Source organism: Monosiga brevicollis, genomic scaffold, assembly GCF_000002865.3.
Source record: "Monosiga brevicollis MX1 MONBRscaffold_32 genomic scaffold, whole genome shotgun sequence".
Classification (NCBI taxonomy): Eukaryota; class Choanoflagellata; order Craspedida; family Salpingoecidae; genus Monosiga; species Monosiga brevicollis.
The window spans coordinates 450216-467715 of NW_001865069.1; the positions used below are offsets into that span (position 1 = coordinate 450216).

Consider the following 17500-nt stretch of genomic DNA (forward strand, 5'->3'; position numbering starts at 1 on the left):
GAGAGAGAGAGAGAGAGAGAGAGAGAGAGAGAGAGAGAGAGAGAGAGAGAGAGAGAGAGAGAGAGAGAGAGAGAGAGAGAGAGAGAGAGAGAGAGAGAGAGAGAGAGAGAGAGAGAGAGAGAGAGTTTGAGAGAGAGAGTTGGACATCACCGCGCGGTTGGGACCGTGCGACCGACCTCTTGACGTGTAGGTGGCCGTCTTCTGGTTGCAAGATGATGGGGTACTGGCCGTACAGCACTGTTCTGCCAACTCGTTTCTTGTAGATCAGAGAGACGCACAAACCAGGCGACGGCAAATGCCCCAATCAAACCCGGCTGCCCTTTCAAAGTCAAGTCCAAGCTGCGTGGGCCGAGGGCGATGAAGGGTTGATCTGCTTGGCGACCACTACACAAAAGACAATCTTGACACAGAGAGAGCAATGGAGAGAGAGAGAGAGAGAGAGAGCGTTTGAGGGAGAGAGAGAGCAAGGCTATTGGGGAATTGAGGATTTGGCTGACGTTGCAAGAGGGCAAGGGGAATAGGGTTCTTTCCTCATCCATCAGCTTACGCTTGGTAGCGTACGTGTGAAGAGAGCCACTTTCTCTCTCGTCAACGGCCAAAAAAAAAGGCGGCAAACTTTGTCAGATGAAAAATCGCTCAGAGACAAATTGCTTATGAGCGAAACACAACACACGAGGATTGAACCCCTTGTCACCGGCTAAAGCTTTTCGGTACTTTTCCTCTCTCTTCTCCGACAGGTCGGTCTTGTGAAAAAGGTTTTGAGCGTCAGGGGGGAGGCTGAGCTCGGCGGCTGGCGGCAGCGCTGGTGCTGGTGGTTATGCTTGGATTCAACATCAAGCACCTCCCAGCTTTGCTGAAATGCTTCATGTGCTCGGCTTGCCTTTCTTGTGACCGCCGCCTCTGGTGCTTCCCCTGGACAATCTTTGTGCAACACCCCTCGTCCTTGGCTCACGTTCGCGCCTGTGGCCTGTGCTGGTTCGCTCGCGGCCTGATGCTACCTACGCTCCCTTCGGTTCTGTGACTTGGCTTTTTTATTTTCCTTCGCCGCCTCTCTGGTGTGGCATCTCCCTTGCAGACAGCATCATGACGACTGGCAGCATTCGGTGTGTAGCGACGTCTTCTGTGCACCCTTTTTGACTTGTTCGCCTGCTCGGCTGGTCGACAAGCTGCGCCCGACATCTCGACTCTTTTTAGCTTCTGTCTTGATGTGCCGGCATTTATCGCTGGTTCTCATGACACCTTTCAAATCATATCCAAAATGCAGGCTTTTCGCCAAGGCGAAGTTTGTCGGCTTCCGCCGTAGCCGGAAGAACCAGCAGGTCGGCACTTCGCTCCTGAACATCGAGGGCTGCCACAACCCCGAGGACGCCAAGGTTAGTTGGTTGACTTATCAGCATGGGGAGAGCCGTGCGTGGATGCCAACCATTTTCCCTGTGACATGGTCGTGGGCATGTCCAGTCACTATACCCACAGTCAAAGTGGCATCTTTCTTTTTTCCTCATTTGAATGCCGATCAACGATTCCGCTCATTTTTTGACCCTGTTTCTCTCGCTCTCGTAATGTCTCGCACGCTTGTGTGTCCTTGTGTGTCGGGTGGGTTGGGGTTGCTGCGTGGCTCAGTTCTACCTCGGCAAGCGTGTCGCCTACGTGTACAAGGGCCAGAAGGCTGACAAGAAGGGTTCCACCACCCGCGTCATCTGGGGTAAGGTGACCCGCACCCACGGCAACTCTGGTGCCGTCCGTGCTCAGTTCAAGTCGAACCTGCCCCCCTCTGCCATCGCTTCGCAAGTCCGTGTCGTAAGTATCTTGCTTTTGGCCAGATTTTCCACCCAGGCCTGTGCTTTTCTTTGAGCAGCTTATTCCGTCCTGCCAAACCCATTTTTGGCCGCATTGCTTCTGGAAACCCCGACGCCTCACGAATGATGATCCTCTTCTTTCTTATCCACTTGTAGATGCTGTATCCTTCCCACATCTGATTCTGCAACTATGGCACTGATTTTCTAAAGCCCTGGAATTGATGCCGATTCTTGGTTTTTGGCTAGCTCGTTTGATTCTTGGTGGTCTTGTGAGCCATCACCCACCTCAAAGCACAGCGTTGGAGCATGTCTTTCGGTTTTGTCGGATGATTGCACGCCACAACTTGAAATAGGGACGATTCTGTAAGAAGGGGTTTCGTCACATATCAACTTTACAGTCAGGCAGGATAGCAAAAGCCGAGGAGAACAAGAACATATGCGAGTGGCGAGACACTACACGTATTGGGCCATGGCTGCTCGCATTTCCTCCTGAGTTGACAAAGCACCGGTTGTGAGAGACAGGACGACGGAGACAGAGAGCACAGAGGAACAAAAAGAAGCAGAAGAAGAGGAAGAAGGGGCTAACGCAAACGAGTGCACTGACCAAGGAAAGTTCCGAGTCGGGATGCTGAATCTTGCTCTCTCCCACCAGGATGAAGCTCTGTGTGGTCATGCAAAAGCGCACCGGCAGTGTAAGCCATTGGTAGGGGTGATTCACATGCTGCAGAACAGAGCCTGTGGAGGCTGTTGTGCGTACCCCAGCAACTCCGTTGGCCGGTGTTGTCGAGGCCACCGGTGTTGTCTGTCCCGGTCCTGTCAGTGCACGGCAGCATGGGAAGGGAGGTCGTTGAGCGAGTTCGTTAAGCTGCACGTAACAGTCATGGTTTGATGGTACACACCAGAAGGCAAGGGCGGCGGTGCCTGTTGCTGCGGTTGGGCTTGTGGTGGTTGTGCTTGCTGCTGCTGCTGTGGCGGTGGCTGCTGCTGCTGCTGCTGTGGCGGCGGTGGTGGTTGTTGATGCTGCGGCGGGGGAATGGGCGGACCGGAACTAGCAGAGGTTGGTCCGGGGGCGTAGGAGGCCGGCGGAGCACTTGGAGGGCCACTCGAAGCTACAGGCGGCGCGCCCGATCCTGGCGGCGGCGCATAGCCACTGACTGGTGGGGGCATGGGGGGCATGCGGGCACCAGGTGGACCGGGCGGCATGGGGTATCCTCCTCCTGGTGGGCCATATGGAGCCCCATAGGGAGGGCGTGGACCGCCAAAGGGCGGGCCTCCTGGGTACATGCCCGGAGGGGGAGGGCCGCCATAGTGAGGGCCTGGGTAGGCCCCTGGAGGTGGGCCGTACATGCCCGGGGGTGGCATGGGCGCTCCATAGGGAGCTCCCGGGTAGGGCATGGGGGGTGCACCCGGTGGTGGGGGATAGCCAGCGCCAGAGGCCGGGGGAGGTGGAGGGCCACCACCAGGCCCCATCGGGTAGCCCGTGGCACCGGGAGGCGGCGGAGGCGGGGCTCCAGCTCCCGTGGGTGGTGGCGGTGGCACACCTGCGGCCTCTTCAGCACTCTCTTTGGCCCGCTTTGCAAGACGCTCTGCGCATCAAACACAGCCAGTGTCGGGGGAGGAGGCGTTTAAGAATCGTGTGAGGATGAGCGCAGTACTCGGGGCAAAGGGTCAATGCACCGACACGTGCTCGCACTGGTGTTGTGAGTTTGTGTAGGCTGTACCTGCGTTCTTCTGCTGTTGAAGTTGAGCGGGGATGCCGGCTATGCCAAACACCTCAAGCTCTGGGTCCTCACGCCCGGGTAGGGAGTTGGGGACCTCCTTAACCTAGGATTCGGCCGGGGCAGCGGGGGTGGACATAGACGCGGAAGCGTGAATGTGGGGGTTGGACGACCAAACTTGCTTGGCCGCATGCGAGTGAGGTCAAGTGAGGGAGGCGGCCAAAAGATCGTACATCTTCCTTGTGAACCTGCATGCAATGCACCACCAGCCCACTGGCCGTGTATAATTTGCGGCTGCAGAGGTGGCACTTGAAATGCTTTGCCTTTTGATGTTGAATGAGGACTTCTTCATTATCAAACTCTCGCTCGCAGTAGTAGCACCTAAGCACAGTCGTGGCGCGACCGTGAAGCCAAGATGAAGACCCAAGTTCGTGCGCTAGGCAGGCCCGAGACCTGCTGATGTTCGGAACAGCAGCACAGGGTGATTATTTTCAGAGCGTAGCACCTACCAAATCACATTAATGGGCTCATCGGCCTTGGACTTCCTCTTCTTGCGCCCCATGGCGTCCCGGTTCCCAACGCTCGGGTCAGAAAGCCGGCAACGACCCACACCCAGCTGATGGAGCACACAGCGAGCTGACTGAGATTGAAATGAAAAGAGAGAGAGAGAGAGCAGAGAGAGAGCAGAGAGAGAGAGAGCGCAGAGAGGTGCACATAGTGCTACCAACTGTTAGTATTGTCCTCTTGCCGCTTTTGCGGCGTTCGGAAGGAACGGACAGTTGGTAGCGGCCACTGAACCAAGGAGTAAATGTACTTATTGTAGTGAAATGAAGAGCTTTTGCTGGATGTTATAGGTGATGTTGCTATCAAAGGCCATGGTTGATGTAGAAACATGAGAGGAAGTTGAAGGAGAGAGATGAAGAGAGAGACAGAGAGACAGAGAGAGAGAGAGAGAGAGAGACAGAGAGACAGAGAGAGTTTGAATTGCCTCCTCTGCTCGGCTTCACTGCGCGGCAACACACACACGCACACACACGCACTGGGCGCTTGCTGGACTGACGCTGGACTGCGGTTGCTGCGGGCTTGTCAACCGGCCCGAGGTTCTTGGCGCGTGCGCTTTTTCTCGGCTGCTTGTTGAGAAGTACTGGGACCTTCCTCAGCGGTCCGGACTACCTCGACTGCCACCATGGTACGTTTGAGTCAGTGGGTTTTCTGTGGCTTCATGTGTGATGTGTCACTTGGTGCAGCTGTGGTGCTTGGCGGGGCGCCGCTGCGCCGCTGCGCATGCCCAGTCCTGAAGGGAGGGTTGATATGTGTGGTTGCGTGCGAGCATGGGTCTTGAGGCTCTGCCACTCACTCTTGCTTGCGCCGCTGACCGGGCTCGCTTAGTTTCGCAACCAGTATGATGGTGATGTCGTGACCTGGAGCCCCCAGGGTCGCATCCACCAGATTGAATACGCCATGGAAGCCGTCAAGCAGGTCAGCGGGCGGTCAAGGCTTATCACGTCCATGTTCCCGTGCAACAGACAGAAAGCGGGGACACAACTTGGGGGCTTAACTGCCTGCCAGGTTGTGACGATGGCCTCGTTCCTCACCACCGTCGCATGTTGTTGTCAACAGGGCTCGGCTTGCGTTGGTGTCAAAAACCAAACACACGCCGTTATCGTTGCACTCAAGGTACGGGGCCCAGGCTCTGCTCCCAAGTCAAGCCCCCTATGTGTGCGCCTCATGTTTGTCCTCACTCCAATCGCCTGTGTCCACCTTGCACAGCGCTCGCCGTCAGAGCTCTCCTCCTTCCAACAGAAGGTGTTTGAGTTGGACCAACATGCCTGCATGGGCATTGCTGGCCTCTCCTCAGACGCGCGTTCTCTTGCGTACGTGTGTTCACCGCACAGCACTTTGTTGCGCTCACAATTTCCGCCTGCTTGTCGCTGTTGTGCTCACCGCACAACTGTCTTGTCCCGGTTCGCAGCCGCTTTCTGCGTGAGCAGTGCTTCGAATTTCGCTGGGCCTACGATGAAGACATGCCTCTTTCTCGCCTTGTCAACGCGGTTGGCGACAGTAAGTCGTGTATCTTTGCCTATTTTACGCCCCTTGCGCCCCTGCGTTTGCCGTGCATCTTCTGGCCCTGCCTGGTGCCATTGGCCATCTCCGGCTTGTGGAATCTGGTGCCGGGCCCGCGTCATTGCTTGAAACTCACCACTTGCCATCGACCCGTGCTCTATTCTCATTCTCGATTGCACTTGCTTCCCCCTTTGCACAGAGATGCAGCGCTGCACGCAGCTTTGGAGCCGTCGCCCCTTTGGTGTGGGTCTCCTGGTGGCTGGCTACGACGTATGTGTGGCAAATCCACCATTGTTTCCTGGCCTTCTCCACCTCGTTGCTCATGTACCAAAGCACCGTCCTGTGCTCGTTTCTCACAAATCGTCTTGCATCTTTCGACCCCTTCAGGCCAAGGGTCCCCACATTTATCAGATTGAGCCGTCAGCCAACTTTTTCGACTGCAAAAGCATGGCCATTGGTGCTCGGTCGCAGTCGGCACGCACATACCTTGAGCGCAATGTGGAACAAATCAAGTCCTCAGGTCTGTCGACTTGTTGGACGCTCACCATGACCTCCGCTACGTCTCCTCAAAGCAAGCATGATCGTCTCACCTTTGCTGCGTCTGCCCGTTGGTCTAACGTAGATCGTGAGGGTCTGATCAAGCATGCGCTCTTGGCGCTGCGCGAGTGCTTGCCGAGTGAGAGCTCACTGACACAGCAGAACACCACCATTGCCATTGTCGGACAGAACGAAACCGTCACCATCAATGACGATGACAAGGTAGTTGACACTCGTTAACCCACCATTCGGCCTTATTTGAGTTGTCAGCCTTGTTTTTGCCTCGGCTCCCAGTGCGTTGGGCGTTCACGTTGACAATTGCTTGACACATTTTTTTTTTGTATTCTCCATAGGTGCAAGGCTACATTGCACAGCTGGATGACGACGGCACGGCTGGCCAGGCCATGGATGACTCCAGTGCCCAGGGCGAGTAAAGTGCGAGGGGCTTGGCTTCCCGTCCACACCGCGTCTTGTCGGCCGCACATGGGTGATGTTGCGGACAATGTGCTATCCCAGCTGGTCGGGCATGTCCTTGTGCTGAGCCTGCAACCGGACAGAATCGCTCGGAAAGGAATACAATGTCATATGCGTGCGTCCCGTTTTGTGTTTTACATGTTTGTGTGCGTGTGTCTTCGTGTCTTGTTGCTCCAAGGGTTGGGCACCGACATTTGTTGGTGCTCTCTTGGTGGCGGAGGAAATCGATTCATTTGTCACAGGCACAATAATGTCACACAATGACCACCGTCCACACATCTCGTCGTGTCCCCATCAAACAACAACATGGCCTCGAGCTTTGAACCACAGATGCTGGGCCCGGGGGCATTGCTTGGCCGGGGTCACCACTCACAGACCAATGTCCATGGCAGTGGACGCCCCTTGCGTCAAATGTTGGCTTTGAATGGCCTCCCACTCGCCCTGCAGGTCGCTCTCCTTGACAAAGCTCACGAGGGAGACAAACTTGTCGTTCTTATCTGCATTTCCAAACCGCATCCATGCAAATTGTCGTCCAAAGCATGAGTGAACCCGCGGTTGACGAAAGACGCCTCGTCATGGCCATGGCTGTGGCCAAGCGCACTTACCGCTACCGGGGAGCTTGTTAAGCGCGTTGACAGCGCGCAGAGCACCTCGCTTTAGATCCATGTTCTTCTCGAGCTCTTGCTGCGTGGACTTTTTCATCTGCACAGACACGAATGAGAGAGCGACACCGGTTCGGTCACAGTGCAAGCCAGATGCACAGCCGAGTCAAAATCCCATCAGCAGGCCACGGATGTTCACAAAAGACCGACCTCTGTCTTAATGGTCGCGGCCAAAGCATCGGCAAAGTTGTCCAGTTCTACAGGAGTACGCAAGCGCATGACAAAACAAAATACGTGCAAGAACATGAGTCCATCGGTGCCTATGTTTGGCTTTTATGCCCACGTTTGGCTTTTATGCCACACACTCACGTTGCAGCATCTCGAGAGGGAATTTGCTCGTCAATCGAGCCACCATCAAATACATCAGCATCTGCGTGCATCATGGCCAGCAGCACTTTGATGAGTCAACTGTCCAGGGCTGTGGCCGGCATTGTCCATACAATCGGAGAGGGAGAAAAAGAGGATGCAGACCTTGATATCGTCATGGTCATCAAGTCCCACCAGCACGTGGTTGAAGAAGGCTGTCACTGAAATGCGCTCCGCAAACACATCCAAAACGGTAAAGAGGCACTCAAAAGCCGCCTACCACAAGATCAATTCCCGTTCGAGGTGAGCAAAAAGTGGCTCCAGCTAGATGCCCATCAGTGTCACTTGACACTACAAGCCAAAAAACGAACAAACAACAAACAAAATGAAAATTAATACCTTGCGAGTGTCTAGTCCGTCGTCAATGCGATGCTTGAAGGGGCCCATCTGCACTTCGCGAATGAGCTCTTGGCGGCAGTTGGTCTCGGCATAAACGAGCTGAAGAAGACCTGGGCACAAGTGCATCCCAAACAGCATATTTGACTGATGAGCATTTTGCGTTGATCAGAGACACGTCCCCTCCTTGGATACATACCGTCTAGCTGTTCCAGAACCAGGTAGGGCTTGCGCTGCAACGTAGCGTTGAAAGCCATAATACCAGCCCGGCGCACCAGGTTTTCACTGTCTCCAATATGGCCGAAAAAGGCCTGCAGGTGCTGCTTGAGCACGCTCTCACCCACTGCGTCGGCCACCCCCACAAATGTTCGCACGGCGTGCAGCTAAAAGGTGCCAGCATCCCCCGAAAGCAAGGCCATGTTGATGAGCTGCGGTCGCCATCGGCATGACGGGGGGCCAGGCTTGCAACAACGCCACAGGTGCCATTCTTTGCCCTTGGAGTGATCCCAAAGGGAGGTGTTCAAGTCTTACCGCAGTGGCTCGCACAAAGGCCTCCTCATGCGAAGCCATGCTGACGATCAAGCCAAGCAATCGGGCTGCGTCAACGAGGGCCAGCTTGCCCAGGCAGTCGGCAACCAAGCTGCGGTTGCTCTATCAAATTCAAATTCAATGAGCGTGCAGTCAACACTCAACACTAGCAATTCTGTCACCAAGCTACGGAACCGTACCTCTTCAGTGTTGGCGGCATAGGCCTGCAGAACGCTAAGGATGGTGGCAATGTGCGGGCGCAGGGCCTCACAGCCTTCGGCCGAAGAAGTCTTGTCCGTGATGATCGTCTAAGGACGGGCGGTCACACAACGGCACAATTTACCTGTGAGATTCAGGCCGGCTGGAAGCCAGGCCCGCACGGAAGCCAATCCTCGCGGCGCCAGGGCTGTACCTTGAATGATCGCAGGAAGAGGTACTGCAACGCGGTGTGAGTTTCAATCTGAGCCAGGATGATGGGCAGGTATGCACTCAGATTGCCACAGGCCATGTTGCCCAGCGTTGCTGCCGCGGCTGCTCGTAGTTGGTCATTGTCCGACTCGAAGAGACGAATAATGTGCTCGTGCACGTCACCAAGCGGCATCAAATCTTGTTTGAAGCCAATCTGCCCATGAAACAAGATGGCATTCAAGGTCAACCATCTTTTCCTCCCGACCTGGGAACGATACGCGACAAGGAAGACACGTGCACCAACCTGGGCAATCGCCGACAATGCCACCAACTTCAACGATGCGTTGTCACCCTTGAGGTCTGGATGAGGGGAATACAGGTGTGAGTGTGCGCATTGCGCCAGGGGATGCCAAACAAGATCGGGAAAGCCGATATGAAACACCTGCCAAAAAGCCGGTCTGTGTTCCCATCTATCAACGTCCGAGCAAGCAAAGACGAGACGTACCCTCAACAAAGCGCTGAACAATTCCGACGCCTTCGTTGGAGTCGTGTGCAACCATGCCGGCAATCACCACGCCCACGTTGGTCAAGGCCTGAAGCAGGTTCAGCAAACCAAACAGCAGTCAATGACCGGGCACGTCTTTGCAGAATACAGCCAACTGGATTGGTATTGGGCTCGCGTAGGTCGGGCTATACCTGTTTGGGAAAGTACAGGCCATCGGCGTTGGGTGCACCAGTGGGTTGTGCGACAGGCTGCACCAATTGAGCAGCCAGCGTCATCTTTTCAGTTCCAGCAACGCCGCTGGCTGCAGCCGAACCAAACAACGCAGCCGTTGCCTATCATCGGTCACCAAATTTGCAACATCTGCCAGTGAGCCGCCTCCCTCAATATAGTTTCTTGCGTATGGCACGGGGAAAAATAACGACAGGGAAAAAATAAAGACGACTTCAACTACGACAGCTTTGCAAGCAGCTCGCTGGTGACAGACCTTGAGGGCATTGCCTTGCAGGGTGCCTGACAAAAGGAGCTCTTGGCACAGCTGATAAAGGGGAATCTCGTTCTAAAGAGCAAGAATGTGTAAGCAACAAGCGCATACAGACCGCTTGAGGTAGGCTGGGGATGCGATGACACCTGTACGTACCAGAAGCATGCCAAAGATTTGTGGCTTGCTTTCAGCACTCAACCTGACCATGGTGAGCGTCAATGCCAGAATCTATCGGAAATTTTGGGTTGAGTCAAAAAAAAAAAAAAAAAAAAAAAAAAAAAAAAAAAAAGAATTGCACAGCGTTTGAAATGTCCCATGCAGTGTCGAAAGCCAAGACAAATCCTTACTTGCAAGTCTTGGCCTCGCAAGAGCGTCTTGGCCTCGGTAATCAGCGCCACCACGGTATCATCTGGCAAACGAGAACCTAGATAGACCCGATAGGCGCAGGTGCATGCTTTGAGAAATCAAGCATCACAAAATGTCGACACCAAAGTACGCAGCAATTCCATCGGGACGGCTCGCACCGTAGGTTTTCAAGAGAACATTGATGGTGGTCAATGCTGCCACGGCCAGGCGACGGCCCTTTTTCTTGAGGTCGCTGCAGAACGTATCCAGTGCTGGCACCAAGATGTGTTCCAAATCAATGTTCAGCGATGATTGGGCAATTGTGGCGATGGCGTCGGCAGCTTCCACGCGCGTAATCTAAGCATGCATTCACGGTGACCCGACAGTTGGGCCGTGCGCATGGTGTTTTGAGCGGAAGATGCACTGCTTTCGGGGAGAGGTGGGGTGCTCGAAAAATACACTGAAGAATTGAAAGGATGGACGGCAGCCATAAAAGGGACGTACATCGTTGTCGATGCGCGACATGATGACGTCGAGCAGCTCAGGCACCATGTCCGTGATGATGTCACCAAAGCGGGCGATGATTTCACCGCCAACTCGCAGACTGCGTTGGCGCACCTCTAAAGCAAAACAAGCAAGCACCAAAGACCACATGTTGATTAACAGGTGATCTCATGAAACATGGTCTCCAGAGCGGTTGCATGGCGCGACGACGCAAGGCATGTCGCACCTAGGTCCGAGCTGCTGTCGCGCAAAAGAGCAAAAACGTCTTCCACCAGCTGACGCACAGCCTATTCCAGCCCACATTGCACGGATTTTACATCAACTCCCAATGACGAACGGCCTTTTAAAAGAAAAAAAAGCAAAACAGACTCAAACGAAATAAAGTATAGCATATCAGAGCAGCGTTGTTGTTTACACACCGACTTGACTGCATCACCACACGGCACACCCGTGTTGGAGCGCAGAACGGGCAGCAATACACCAGCAACGCCAATGGCTTGGGCGGTAATCTTGTAGAATGTGTCCTTGATTGCCTTGGATAGAATCTGCGTCAAATAGAGCGATGTCGCAAATGTTGTTAAAACTGCCAACAACGCGTCGTGCAGGTTGTCAACGTGTGGCGGGTAGCAAAATTGAGGCGAGGCTTACCTCGACAATGCTGCCGATGTGGTCTTCAGATGCACTGGCTTGATGAGTCTTGAGCATGCGCGCTAGAAACGTCAATGCCAAGTGCTTGACATTGGTTGTGTTGCTCTCATCCCTATATCAAGTCAACCGCCGCATTCGCATGGATTTTGTGACTGGCCAGAGTCATGTGTGATCCACAGATCGTGCAGGTGAAATGACTGTTGGGCGAAAGACATACGTGAACATGAACTCAATGATCTGCAGGCATGTGCCAAAGGCGTTGGCAAACGCATCTTGAAGTGTTTCGGTCACGGCCGTGAGGAGCTGAAGCATGGCTTCGCGCACTTTGGGATTCTTGGCCTGATAACAGTAAGCGCATTTTGTGTGGTGTCAAATAAAAAAGCGAAACAAGACACACGCAAGCATTTGTGTCCGTGCGTGCGCGAGCATCTCTTGGCTGACCTTGTACTGCTTTTGAAGCGTGCGTAGCACCTTGGGAAGGGTTGCACGGATCAAAGCTTGCGAAGGCGAGTCCTCCACGGCCATGGCTAATCAGGCACCTTGGTGAGTGATTGGGGGAGGGATGGCTGGAACCTGGCTGAAAGAGGCTCAGCAGTACCTGAGGCGTCGCTGGAGTCCTGGCTGCTCAGCTGAACTTGCTTCAGCAACAATTCAAAGGTTGCGAAAATGTCCATGCGCACGTTCTCCTCGCGTTCTGTCCTCCACACACATGATCAAGCGTGCATCAGCAACCGAGGATCTCCATAGTGACCACGAGTTGGTAAAAGGGCGTACCGCGGAAGCAAGTGGTCAAAGGGTCGAGAAGGGTGGTGCATAGATCCATCAGCATGTCTGGACGAGTGGTGATGCAAGCACCAAGGCACTTGGCTGCTGCCCGACGAATCTACCATGTGTGCCGTTTTGTTGAGCCACGACAAACAGTCAGATGCATTACACTCTGAGTGCTTGTGTGTGTACATGCGCGTAAGGGTGTGTGTGTGTGTGTGTGTGTGTGTGTGTGTGTGTGTGTGTGTGTGTGTGTAGAAGTTGTTGTCAACATGTGCCAACCTTCCAGCTGGCGTCTTCATCATCGCTGTAATCCTCATCGTCGTCGCCAAACTCGTCATCCTCATCTTCACCCTAAGCCAGCATCGTGTGGATTGAAAAAGGGAAGTGTGAGCATGGGTGAGGCAGACGCCTCGAAACGCAGACAAGCAAGTTGGACTGCCAATCGAGACGCACCATCGCATCATCGTCGTCGTCTTCATCGTCGTAGCTGTAGTTGGGGTCGTGTTGCACCATCTCCACGCACAAAGCCACAGAGGCTGGGTCAAAAGGGAGCGCCACGCCATTTCGAAAGACAGCGGTGAGACTAGTTGCAGGGAAAGCACATCCAGAGCAGCGAGGGTGATGCTGCTCCAATTTAGACTCACGCTGCGCAAAGGCTGAAAAGGCGGTGGGGGCGTTGCGAGCAAGGCCCTCGAGTGTTTGGAGGCACGCCTCCACGAGCTCGTCCATTTCTTCCGCTTGGGCCTGATCGAAGAGAACTTGAGAGAGCTCCGTCATGTAGGCTCCGAGACGCAAGGCGCTATGACGACTGCAGGCCGTCACCAAGCAAGTGAGCACTTCTGTTGAGGCATGCTGGCATAGAGGAATCGCAGCCATGTAGCGGGTAGCAGTGTGTCAACCTGAGAACGTTGAGCGTGGAAATGTAAATTTGAGCAGCGGGCTGGCCACGCTTCATGGGTTTAAGGTGAGTCAGAATATCTGTCACAATGCCGTCGAACTGTTCATCGGTGACCAAGGGTGCCAGCGCCGCGAGGCAGGCGATTGTCTGGACGGATCGTTTGGGTCGGATGCATTGCATTTTATGAGCATTCATGCCCCGAATGGTTGGTGCGACTGGAATAAGAGTATTGACCGCTGACCTTTTTTTGCACAAAGGACCGTTGATGCTTGAGCGTTTGCATGAGGACCTCAGTCATGGTGTTGTGGTGAGGCTGAGCCTCGATACCACGGCGTCGCGTGATTTCAATCAACAGATCGAGCGCATCTAGGACCATGTTGTCATTCTCCTGCAGGATACCACGACCGCTGAGCTTGCACCAAGGCGGGATATTTGACGAGCCGGCGCACTATGGTAGCGTGTACTTAAGGTCCACATACCGAGGTCGTGCAACCCAAAAGGTGTGGGACAATGGCGGCCACGACCTGCTGAGTTGTGCTTGTACCACTCGGTACCTGAATGATAAGCGTCTTCAGGCCTGTCCGTTCAGAGCATTCCCCAAAACAGGAGGTTCAAAAGTGAGGCTGGTGGCTTGCCTCGTCACCAGGCGTTTAGGCTCCCCAACGCACCGAGGCCATTGATATCACGTGTCTGGTCATCGCCTTGCAGAAACTGGTTCATAAGAGCACTGGCTGTCTCCACCACCAGGGGGCTCAGCAGGCTGGGGATGAGCTCGCCCAAGCTAAGGAGCATGCACATTGCATTGAGAAACAAGAACGAGGTGCATGTGTGTGTGTGTGTGTGTGTGTGTGTGTGTGTGTGTGGTTGTACATGCAGAACGAGCAGGGCGTGGTGGCACAGCCTTACCACTTGACGGCCAAATTCTGAACCTCGCCATTAGTGTCCGAGAGGAGCTTGAGCACTTGCTTGAGCATCTGCCAAGTGGCCGTGTCAGGGGCACGTTGCGGTGAGGCGTGTGCGCGTGTGCGCCGAGGCGTTGTCTTTTGCTACCAGGCAGGAGGACAATTTGCACACTCACGCGCCGTTGGAGACGCTCATCCATGGTGAGTACATTGGCAGAGAGCAATGAGATGAGGTCGTTGAGCGCCATGTAGCGATAGTCTTTGTCCAGGTTGTCCATCTGCGCCACACGCATGCCCAGCGGGAGAAAATTGAGCAAAGCCTCGCTCGGAATGTCCGGCGACAGTGCGGCACAGTGCGATCCAATGCCATCAGACTATAGCGGCAGGCTATCCCACAAGCGGGGGCGACAGCGTACCTTGGTCAACAGGTCCAGCACCTGAGAGGACGCCATGATGACGGTCGATGGTGTTGGAGTTGAGGTAAATGCAACCACAGCCTTGACGCCTACAGCCACTTGCACAAGATGTGACCAAAAGCCCCACGCCAATACGCATGAGAAGTACCTATTCCGTGGCCAGTTGTGCGCGGCTCTGACTGCCATTCGCGACGGCCCCCACTCACCCAAGGTAGTGTCGTCGTCGTCGTCTCTCTCACTGTCACTGACGATGAAGAAAACTACAACAAGATGAAACACAAAAGCCTCACACACAGTGCAAGAGAGAGAGAAAGAGAGAGAGAGAGCGAGCTATTCGCGCCATGTCAGATTGTCAGCAAAAATGGGCCGGGGATGCGCCTCATTTCTCTCTCTCTCTCTCTTCTTGTTCACATGTCAAGTACATGTAAGAGAGAGTCACAGCAGCAATAGCAGCAGGAGCAGCAGGAGGAGAGCGGCGCAGTCTGTGGGGAGGGCGGCGGGAAGAGGGGGCTCAGTGCCGATTTCGTTTACTGGGTGGTGGGAGGCCGGCGTATCTGTGTGGGGTGGGAAAGCAAGGTGTTTTTTGGCTGTGGTGATGCCTGGTTGTATGTCTCTCATTGCCATTGACAGGTGGGGGGTGCGGCTTGGCTAGGACACGTGACCTGCAGCAAGATGAGTGCGCAACCGCATCAATCGGCAGCGGAGCCAGCGGCAGCTGGCATTGAGGCACAGGATCAAGGCAATGATGGCGGAGAGAAGCAGAATGCAACTGGCATGGCTGGTTTTTGGCAGTCCATGCTGCCTTCAAAAACAGATCGCCGTCGCAGAGTGCGTCCAACCTTTTTTCAGTTGCTGGCTACTCCGCGCCAAGTCGTCACCCCATTGGTGCTTGTGCTCTTCTGCCCAATAGCTCGTGCAAGAAATGCAGGAAAGGGCGGCTTATGACGCTTTCCTGCAACTGTCTCCTGAGGAGCAAGAGGCGCGCACCCAGGCGTAAGTTGTGGTGACTCGTGCACAAATCTAGACCGACTTGTGCCCTCAAGGCATGGACAGAGCAGAGTTACAGGGTCATATGGATGCTGGCGGTCAAGCAGGTGTTCATCTCTTGTTCAATGCGCCCTGATTGCTCATGATGGCCATGCCCCTTGCCCAGTGCCTTCGATACTTGCAGCGACCTCTATCAGAGAGTTCGCGACTGCCAAAACAGCAGTCAAATCTTCAAGTTCGTAGCTTCGGGTCTTGCCTTCACGCCGCTTCAGTGCTGCACCTGCCTGCTCATGTGCTCGATGCCTTTTGGTAGGTCGTTGTGCTCGGAAGAAACGGATGAATATTATCGATGCCTGCGATTACAAAAGGTTGGTCGTGCGCGTCGAGCTGCCACTACAGTTGCACGATGCTGTGCACGCGCTCACGTGGCTAGCCCACGCACGCTCTCAGGGTTTTTTGCGCTCGCGAATGCTGGGCATGGACATCAATTTTTCTCGCTTCCTTCCACTTTCCGAGGATGAAACTCGCGCTGTCGATCAGGCGGCCGATCAACTACGAGATGAGATGCGCCAAGACTCGTCCCCCAGCCCCCCAAAGGCTGGCCGAACATGACACTTGATATCCTACCCATGTCCGCGCCCACTCCGGGAACATTGACCACCCTTTCCGATTTCGACTGTGTTCTGAGCAATTCAAATATTGACCGCCTCAAATATTGACTGCCTCATCATCGTTTGATTCTCTGCCTCATCGCTCTGCTGCTCAGCCTGCTCGACCAGACTGCGGGCGCTAAAGTTGAACAGAAACGCCTCTAAGCCTTCACGTCCGAGCGGTGTGCCCAGTCATCAGCCCAGATGCTGCTCACGTAGGGCTTTTCAAAGCTCGTGTCCGGATGCGCTGGCACTGGCGGGTGGAACCAATAGTTGAAGGCCATATGCAAGCCTAGTATGCAACCCATGCCCAAAGCTGTTATCTCCGATCCAGAGCCCCAAGCAGTGGGGGACACACGCTGGCAAAAATGATATGTTTCGGGCGGTAGGAGCCAGTCTCTTACCTGGGCTGTGTGTGGAAGAAGCTGACGTGCCATCGGCTTCGCACGCATCACTGAAAGAAGTGACTTCATGAAACCAGCCCGCGGGTAGGTATAGAATTTGGCCTAAACACAGGCAAAAGAATGAGCATGTGCTTCAGCATGCCAGCGGGACCACTTCAAAGACTAGATGCGCAGATGAAAGGACTGCCAAGAGCGCAGGCGCGCACCGGGCTGTACTGTGCACAACAATTGCCTGGCCTCTGCAAAGCGGGGAAACTGTGCCTGAAGGGCGCTGGCACTCAGTCGAGGGTCCACCTAGCCCGAAACACCACACGCGCGTGATTCAAATCGAAAGCCTCGGAAACCAACGCGCACGTGATCCAAAAAAGACAATACCTTTGAAAAACTTTTGGGTAGCGTTGGGTCCTTTGGTGGCGCTGCTGCTGCTGCAATAGCACAAGCGGCTTTGAGTTTGTCTTGCTTAAAACGAGTACGGCAAACTTGCAAAGTATCATACCTTCCGAGGGGCCATCCGTCTGGGGCAAAGGATGATCGTCTTCGTTCGAGTGCCGCGAGGTGCCTTCCTCTTTGTCCTCACCACCGTCACTCCCAAGTACATCATTGATGTCAAAGTCATCCTCGTCTTCGTCCTCGTCACCATCACTGTCCCTCTCCCCGTCCTCGTCATCGTCGTCGCCAAAGTCTTCAGCATCCAGCACTTGCTCCAAGACCTAGACCATGCATGTCCAGTCACCCCGCAGCAATGAGACCACGGCCAGTATCAAGGGAGAAATTCTGCATGGTGCCACCCGCCTTCAGAAAGGCACGCGGGCAGCAGCGAACGGCAAGTCCGAGGCCATAGACAGGGACAGTCGCTGGGACACAGTTTCAAAATAAAAAATTCCGACCTCATCCAAGTGTCGCTCGGCGCGTGCCAATCGCTCCTGTGCGCCAGGCTCACCGCGCTCGACGGCGGCCTCGGCAGCTAGAAGCTCTTCTTCAGCAAGGCGCTGGGCTTCATGCGCCTCATTGGCCTGTGCATCACTACCGTCCGCTTCTGTCAACTCGCCCTGCCAGACGCACAATGCCCAACGATGTAAGGGGCTGGCTTGGAGCGGAAGTTG

The 17500-nt window shown here is 54.7% G+C and overlaps 4 protein-coding genes across 4 annotated transcripts in view; 1 reads left to right on the plus strand and 3 right to left on the minus strand.

Moving 5' to 3' along the window:
* Positions 1 to 1081: 1081 nt before the first annotated feature.
* Positions 1082 to 4132, minus strand: MONBRDRAFT_38851 (uncharacterized protein; the record flags this gene model as incomplete). The annotated part of the gene is made up of 6 exons (XM_001749688.1): positions 4024 to 4132; positions 3748 to 3895; positions 3518 to 3620; positions 2696 to 3382; positions 2401 to 2609; positions 1082 to 1348 (listed from the first exon to the last, which is right to left on the minus strand). Exons 1-6 carry the CDS (start codon positions 4074 to 4076, stop codon positions 1082 to 1084), a joined length of 1467 nt encoding a protein of 488 aa, XP_001749740.1. The 5' UTR covers positions 4077 to 4132.
* A 568-nt stretch (positions 4133 to 4700) lies between these two features.
* MONBRDRAFT_29241 (uncharacterized protein) lies at positions 4701 to 6549 on the plus strand (the record flags this gene model as incomplete). Its single annotated transcript, XM_001749633.1, has 9 exons — positions 4701 to 4703; positions 4904 to 4993; positions 5135 to 5191; positions 5285 to 5388; positions 5487 to 5575; positions 5778 to 5848; positions 5966 to 6098; positions 6201 to 6337; positions 6469 to 6549. 9 exons carry the CDS (start codon positions 4701 to 4703, stop codon positions 6547 to 6549), a joined length of 765 nt encoding a protein of 254 aa, XP_001749685.1.
* A 256-nt stretch (positions 6550 to 6805) lies between these two features.
* On the minus strand, positions 6806 to 14699 carry MONBRDRAFT_34257 (uncharacterized protein; the record flags this gene model as incomplete). Its single annotated transcript, XM_001749689.1, has 36 exons — positions 6806 to 7086; positions 7195 to 7291; positions 7402 to 7448; positions 7561 to 7621; positions 7723 to 7833; positions 7957 to 8066; positions 8153 to 8336; positions 8485 to 8604; positions 8682 to 8789; positions 8894 to 9103; positions 9194 to 9249; positions 9395 to 9482; positions 9586 to 9726; positions 9879 to 9950; positions 10032 to 10103; positions 10223 to 10299; positions 10400 to 10577; positions 10725 to 10840; positions 10951 to 11011; positions 11144 to 11269; positions 11373 to 11484; positions 11590 to 11711; positions 11814 to 11899; positions 11971 to 12066; positions 12147 to 12255; positions 12420 to 12491; positions 12594 to 12948; positions 13040 to 13137; positions 13280 to 13486; positions 13518 to 13615; positions 13707 to 13819; positions 13945 to 14012; positions 14117 to 14314; positions 14357 to 14445; positions 14563 to 14616; positions 14651 to 14699. 36 exons carry the CDS (start codon positions 14697 to 14699, stop codon positions 6959 to 6961), a joined length of 4089 nt encoding a protein of 1362 aa, XP_001749741.1. The 3' UTR covers positions 6806 to 6958.
* Positions 14700 to 15812: 1113 nt separating this feature from the next.
* MONBRDRAFT_34259 (uncharacterized protein) overlaps positions 15813 to 17500 on the minus strand; it is a gene marked incomplete at its 5' end in the record, with an annotated part of 8558 nt that continues 6870 nt past the window's right edge. The window contains 5 exons of the mRNA XM_001749690.1: positions 15813 to 16309; positions 16398 to 16499; positions 16894 to 17107; positions 17285 to 17446; positions 17470 to 17500. The exon at positions 17470 to 17500 is cut by the window's right edge and continues 135 nt beyond it. Coding sequence (XP_001749742.1) covers positions 16155 to 16309; positions 16398 to 16499; positions 16894 to 17107; positions 17285 to 17446; positions 17470 to 17500 — 664 coding nt within the window. The 3' untranslated portion in view covers positions 15813 to 16154. The remainder of the gene's footprint in view (positions 16310 to 16397; positions 16500 to 16893; positions 17108 to 17284; positions 17447 to 17469) is intronic.